Below are 7,135 nucleotides of genomic sequence, written 5' to 3' on the forward strand. Positions count from 1 at the left end.
CCCCCCATTTGCAAGCAGCCTCCAGCAGAGCCGCCGCCGCGGGCTCCCCAACCCAGGCGGGGGCGCACGTGCCGCTAGGCACGCGGGGCGGGGGAGCATCTGGACGCGGCCAGCGCGGCCCCTCAGGGAGCGAGCCTGGCCGCGGAGCCCGCCCCCACCTGCCGCTCCACGGGCGCCGGCCCCGGCCCCGGCCCCGGCCTCGCCGCCCGCTGCCTTCAACGCACAGCGGCCCGAAGTCCTGCCCCTGCCCCTGCGCCTCCTCCCGCCCCTACCTGTCCCGCGCGGCGGGCGGCGGGGTCCGCGCTCCCCTTCCACACTTTGGCGAGTCCCGGCTGCGGCTCCGCACCTGCCTCTCGCACCTAATAACAAAAGCCCGGGCGTCAGGTGGCCAGAGGCGGACGGGCCGCCCATTGGCGGGCCGGGCGAGCGGCCGTCGCGGGTTGGCCAGGGGGCGGGGCCGGGGAGCGCTGACGCCGGGGCAGGCGGGGCGGGGGAGCGGCGCGCGGCGCCTTTGTGTTCCCCGGCCGCGGCGGGGCGACTGGCCACATCCATCACTGCGAGCGGCGGGGCTGGCGGGGAGCGCCGCGCTATGTCTCCGGCTGCTCCGGTGCCTGCTCAGGGGCCGCTTCCCACGCGCCGCGGGGCTTCCCGCCCGGCTCTGGCATAGAGGGCGAGGGGAGCCGCCCGGGGCAGGGCGGGCCCGAGCGGGAGGGAGCCGGGTTCGCAAACCACCCAGGACGCTGGATTTGCCGCTGGCCCGGTAGAAGGGGTGGGGTGGGGTGGGGGGGGGCGCGGAAGCCGCGAGGGGCTCCTGGGCTTGAAGCGGAGCCTCCGGGGCTTTGGGGGGGGGGGGGGGTAGCGCGCGGCGCGGCGCGGCGCGGCGGGGCGCGATGCTGCGGCTGGAGCTCTTCCTCGGCGTGGCGTGGCTGGCCCGGCTGGCGTGCGGGCAGAACGAGACGGAGCCCATCGTGCTGGAGGGCAAGTGCCTGGTGGTGTGCGACTCCAACCCCACCTCGGACCCCGCGGGCACGGCGCTGGGCATCTCGGTGCGCTCGGGCAGCGCCAAGGTGGCGTTCTCCGCCATCCGCAGCACTAACCACGAGCCCTCGGAGATGAGCAACCGGACCATGCTCATTTACTTCGACCAGGTAGCGGGGGCGCCCGGCTGGAGGCTGCCCGGGGCTGGGGGGGGGGATCGGAGGGGCGGGCAGTGGGGAGAGGCGGTGGCCGGACCGGGTGTGGGCAGCTGTTGGCTGGGTGGCGGGAGGGGAGAGATGGCCGAGTGGTGGCTCGAGGAGAAAGGCGCGATCCTGCCCTGGCCGCGTCCCGCAGCCCTGCGCCAGAGACCGGCGGCCGAGTTAACCGACGGGCGGGCGAATGGCGGCATCCAGCTGTTCCCCGCGGGGGAAGCCGCTCCGCAGAAATGCCCATCAACACCCCGGCGCGGAAACTTTCCAGCGCAGTGCAAAGGGGGGGGGGGCAGGCAGCCGCGACGGGGGCTGCGACCCAGCGAGGCGCGGGCAGGGAGCTTGCGAGCCCTGTCCCGGGGGAGCCGGTGCACAGCTGCGGGGGTGGGCAGGACAGCTCCGGATGCTGGCCGGGGAAGCCCAGCCCGGTGCCCTAGCACACGCCCCTGCGGGTCCCTCCGCTCCCCCCCTGCGATGCTGATGTCCCCGTTTCCATTGCAGGTGCTAGTGAATATCGGAAGCAACTTCGACTCGGAAAGAAGCACTTTTATATCGCCCAGGAAAGGGATTTACAGTTTTAATTTTCACGTGGTGAAGGTGTACAACAGGCAAACCATCCAGGTCAGCCTCCGCTCCTTTCTGCCTTTGCTCGCTGGGCGGTTCGGTTTGGGTTAGGAGACTGGTCCCCGGCTCCAAAGGGCCCCAAACTTCTTTCAGCGTGGTTGAGCTAGAGCCGGTGAATTTATCTTGTGGGACTTGGCAGCCTCAGGTGTGGAGCGTTTCATGTCAGTCACCCAAGAAAATTCAGAGGGAAGGGGAAAATCAAGGGGCTAGACAGTGTTTCTTTAACCAGGGGTGGCTATTTAGGAGCTCTCCTGTTGTGTGATAATATATTGATGCTTTATATCATGAGCTTGGGAGGAGGCGTTTTAAACAGAAAGTGCTGAACTCTCCCTAGCAATATTTTCAAGTAGGAGAGTATTGTGAAAGCTGCTCTAGCCCGACTCGGGCCTTGCCGTGACCCCCTCTGACGCATTGTTTGTCCTCGGGTGGCTGAGCATATACGGGAGACAAATGAAACACCCAAAATGAGCGTTTACTAATACAAGCAATTCCTGCGTTTCCTATTCCTGCTGGCCGTGTAACGCAAGGCCTACCCGCGAACGACTAATCTCCAAGAAAACCTAAACATTGTGCGACTAAATGCAATATATTTTTGACCCAAATTATTAAACTCTTTAAAAAAAAAAGAGGTGGAAAAATGATATAATAATTATTAGGTTAAAATCGGTGTCTCTCTCTCTCTCTGGTTTACAAGGTGTGTGGAACAGGGATTTTTTAACGTTTGGTAATTGTACAAGGTTTAACCGATGATGTAGAAGGCTGGGGACTAAAGCATCTAATCTTGATACAGCAGATCTGTTGCTGAATGTGTGTATATTGTATATGGTACATATGTTTATACATTTATACTGTTATACATGACCTGATGCATATAATCTAAATAGCAAATTACAGTTTATATAGATACAGAGCAAATTATTGTGTGTGTGTATGTATATATAGGTTTCAGAGTAGCAGCCGTGTTAGTCTGTATTCGCAAAAAGAAAAGGAGTACTTGTGGCACCTTAGAGACTAACAAATTTGTTAGTCTCTAAGGTGCCACAAGTACTCCTTTTCTTTTTATGTATATATACATTCACACCATGTAATTTTTTATGCAGGAGCAGATTAGGCAGGGTACATTATTAATGTGAGGTATACCGAGCTTATTGACTGTGTAGTGGTACATTGTTTTTGCTGCCTAACAAAGAAAAACTACCTTCTGAATACACTTCAAAGGCATTGACTGTAGCTGCAGTGGCACTTCTCTTCATCCCCCTTTGAGGTTTCACATAAAGCCATCTTTCAATAAGTAGGGACAGACCGCTTCATACCCTTAAAGCAAAAGCATCCTATTGAAATTGTTCAAAACAGGATCAATGTCCTATTTTATATGTATGGTGTGTTTTGTCAATCCAAAGCAGCAGTAAAAGATCCCCTTTCTTTAGAATGTGTAACCGAGCTGATATTAGATTTATTTTTCATTTAAAAAATATCTAGAGTTTCATGTGACAAAAATAATAGGGTGACTATTTTGCCTGCTAGGTGAGCCTGGAAGCAGTTATAAAGCCCTGGCTGTTATCCCTGTGTGATTTTAATTTACAGAGGGCTTTGTTTTATCTTGCTCTTTAGGTGAGTTTGATGCTAAATGGGTGGCCAGTGATTTCCGCCTTTGCAGGGGACCAAGATGTGACCCGAGAAGCTGCCAGCAATGGAGTCCTGATTCAAATGGAGAAAGGAGACAGAGTTTATCTAAAACTGGAGAGAGGAAACTTGATGGGAGGCTGGAAGTATTCGACATTCTCTGGATTTCTAGTGTTTCCTCTTTAAATAACTTATCATCTGAACAGAGAGAAAGCAGCAAGTCAGAGAATTTCTTACAAATTCCCAAATTGTAGCTGGGTATGAAAAGCCTTGGACAGCAAACTTTTTACATTCAAATATTAAAGAAGCTAAATCCTGCTTAGGTTTATGTACATCTGCTTTGAAGAATTATTTTTGTTGTTGCAGCCAACAGATAGGAGACACTGTAATTGATCATATCTCCATTTATATTCCCCACCTTCCACCCCAAATTCGTTAAAATCTGTGCATCACTGGTGTAATTTGCCATATTTTCCCCAGTGGTTCCCATATCACACTATTATACCTTCAGTATTTACACTGTTCTTCATATTTGGTAGTTTTGTTTTTAAAACGTGTTATTCTTGACTCTTTATCTGAGTTTAACATTTAAAAAAGCAGAGTATTTTTGAGTACATAGATGCCATGATGAAAGATAAATTGCAAATCTTGCTGTATACTGGCTGACAAAAGTTTAAAAAAAAAAGAGAGAGAAATTTATACATGAAGAACTATTCGCAGCCAAGGCTGACCAGAGTATTTCAATATTTCTATGTAATTCTGAGTGATTGTGGAATTTAAGGCTGCTAAATGTTTTGATGCTTGTCTAGCTCTTGTAAAATGTGGCCCAACTAAACTCCAGGAATTATATTAAACTTTTACTTTTATTCTGTAATATATGTGTGAATATCGAAAATTAAGTTTTGCTTTAATTCAATAAAGTTTAAATGGGCTTTTATTATTCTTAAACAGAAAATAAGTTCTCTCAATGGAATTATTAGCCCCTTATCAGGCTTAGAAAGAGTTTAAGAAGCCGCAGGCTCAAACACTTGTAATGGTGATGATCTGGACAATAAGTGAAGCAAAATGTAATTTTAAAGCTTGTTAAATTTTCCCCTTTTGCAACGATTAGTCCCGCCTTTTTTCCCGCCTCTAGCGCTGTATCCTCGATGTGTTACGCGCTATTTTAAATTGTATTAAAAGAGTTAATTTCAGCAGATCATCGTCAACCAAACGCAATTTAAACTCTGTGGTTCAGATCGCCCTAGTGATTAAGTACCCCAAAGATGAAAACCAAACTCAGCTATCGCTGAGAAGTCGCCCACAGAATCTTAGATCTGTATTGTTTATACCATTGTCTGTATTATATTCTATAAATCAAATCTCATTTTATACAGCCGTCTAAAAATCTAACAATGTATACTTCAATGCTAGTATTATTTATTTGCTAGTATTATTTTGTTTACAGTCTTTGAAAGATGTAAATGTTATAATTTTGCAGTCCTCAAAGAGAATACAACTTTTATTAAAAAGGTACGTAAAGGATTTTGATTGTGTCTAAACCTAATGTGAAATAAACCGGTGTAATAAACAAATGGACCTTTTTTTGACTGGAGGACTATCCACGTCAGTTTGATTCTGTGATGAGAGGGTGCACATCTTGGATATAATAATAATATTAACGCAGGCTACGCACTGAATATAAAAAACTCTTTCTCCAGACCAAGCTAATATGGGGTTGGCTGCTACACAGTTAAAATCTTAGGCTTTTGTTGTTGTTGTTCAGCCCTGGGATCCAGGAAGGAATTTAATTAGCTCCTGGGTGGGAGGGGAATTAATATAATAACTAACATAATTTATTCATAGTTTTTGTCTTGGTAATAGTTTCATAGAGCGGGTGGGGACTCTGTAAAACCTTCCTAAAGTCCAGGCCACTCGCTTATTTTGAGTTTGATTGTTTTTATGGAGGTCTTTAATACAACTGACAAATGTACCTCCTCCTAGTGAGGAGAGCACGTTCGTTTATACTCGAGATCCTGCCAAGTAAAACTGAAGGGGCGGATAGATAGATTAGACAGACAGTCAATTTGCTTTCGGAATTTGAGTGAGATATCTGTAAGTCTTTTATTTTCAAATAAAACAAATCATCAACTACCTGACAGCACCAGGGTTTATTTTCTCTGGGGGTGCAAAAAGCTAAAAGTGCCTTTCTCCCCCCGGAAGCCTGGGTTCTAGTGCCGGTGTTTATTAATTGTACACAGGCTATCGCTTCTGTACAGGTATTGTATAACAGAAAGGAAGGCCCAAGACACAATGGTTTAGAACGATCGACTGGATGTTAGAAATTGCACAGATAAGATTTGGCTGGAATAGGTGCAGAAATCGGTTCAGTTGTCCGGGATGTTGCAACGTTCTGCTGAGATTATCCACTTTACAGACTTCTTCTGAGCCAGCGAGTGACCATCGAGGACACCCCGGCCCTTCCTCTCCGCTCCCTCCCCCTCCTCACCACGTGTTATAGAAATGATGAACATCCCTAGCCTGAGAGAGACAAAGAAACTGGCTGGTTTTCATCCTGTGGGGAAAGCTGCCACAAGCACTTCATTATAAACCCATCCAGATTCCTGGCATCAGCAGCCCCTGGCGAGGAGCCACAGAAGGGAACAATTGAAATTTATAAGGAAGGATTCATGATGGAAGGCAGTGGGGTTGTTTTCACTTTGAGTTATAATTTGCACCAAACCGTTGTCTCTCTGTGGTGGGGGACTCCACACGCCTGTCTTTATGAAACGCACGTTATTGCTTTCCCCAGAAGCTTTTAACTGTTTCCCTGCCCACTTTCTCTCCCCTTTCCATTCCACGCCTTAGGCTGGTGGTTAGTACCCTTTTTTTGACACAGGAGGACCCTAGAAGCGTCCCCTCCCCCTTTACATCCATGCGTCTTGCTTGTGATTTTCCTACGCCTCTGATCACCCCCTCAGCCTTTCTTTTACTTGACTTGTGATAAATCATGGACTTGAGTCTCCAGGTTCTACGTCAACGCGTGAATCCATGGCCAACAGTAGCGGCTCCTTCACCCCTTGTGAGAGGAGAAGGGGTTCCTCGTTGGAGTCTTCCTGCAGCGACCTCTCCACTGTAGGCTCGATGATCAAAAGGGAAGACAAGGCAAAAGTCGTCGGCATTCCGGATTAAATTACAGGCCTGATCCTGCAGCCGACCCTCAGGCAAACCTCCCTTGAGATGCCGTATGGGTTTTGGTTGTGTAAAGACTAAAGGAGCCGGTCCTGTAGCTCATATGTGCCTCTCCCATAAAACGAGCCGCGCCCACACAATACAGAATTGTTCCACAGGAAAGTCCACACAGGCAAAGGCTGATGCTGCTGTTTTACTCTATGAAAATAAATCGCCATCTTCCCATGACGGTTTCCCCCTGGTTGTGAGAGTCGCGTTAATATTGTACAGTTGGAAATTGGATTTCCCCCAACTGCAGCAAATCACCGAGCTTCTGCCATTGAAAACTCCACAGTTGCTGCCCGGAAAAGTCTTGCTCAGTCAGTTTCCGTGTTATGAGCCCCTCAGCTCCCCTTCACAGCGAGCCCCCTCCTGGCGATTGCACGGACATTCATTAGGCGGGCTCGGAATGATTATACTTTTATTAGTCCAGGTTAAGCAATACACGAGCTCAGCAAGTCTTACTTATCCAGGGGTGCTATGCTACAAGG

General features: G+C 49.3%; 1 protein-coding gene across 1 annotated transcript; it reads left to right on the forward strand.

Moving 5' to 3' along the window:
* Window positions 1–518: 518 nt before the first annotated feature.
* Window positions 519–4,692, forward strand: CBLN1 (cerebellin 1 precursor). Its single transcript, XM_038368396.2, has 3 exons — window positions 519–1,148; window positions 1,689–1,808; window positions 3,423–4,692. The coding sequence occupies exons 1-3, from the start codon at window positions 891–893 to the stop codon at window positions 3,618–3,620; spliced, it is 576 nt and encodes a 191-aa protein (XP_038224324.1). The 5' UTR covers window positions 519–890; the 3' UTR covers window positions 3,621–4,692.
* The last annotated feature ends 2,443 nt before the right edge of the window (window positions 4,693–7,135 follow it).

The sequence above is a fragment of the Dermochelys coriacea genome, chromosome 12, assembly GCF_009764565.3.
Source record: "Dermochelys coriacea isolate rDerCor1 chromosome 12, rDerCor1.pri.v4, whole genome shotgun sequence".
Taxonomy (NCBI): domain Eukaryota; kingdom Metazoa; phylum Chordata; order Testudines; family Dermochelyidae; genus Dermochelys; species Dermochelys coriacea.

Bases quoted from the DNA above. Each gene is read 5' to 3' on its own strand.
- CBLN1 (XM_038368396.2), top strand. From the start codon at position 891: ATGCTGCGGCTGGAGCTCTTCCTCGGCGTGGCGTGGCTGGCCCGGCTG. The intron at 1,149-1,688 runs GTAGCGGGGGCG...TTTCCATTGCAG, and splicing joins TGCTCATTTACTTCGACCAG to GTGCTAGTGAATATCGGAAG. The intron at 1,809-3,422 runs GTCAGCCTCCGC...CTTGCTCTTTAG, and splicing joins ACAACAGGCAAACCATCCAG to GTGAGTTTGATGCTAAATGG.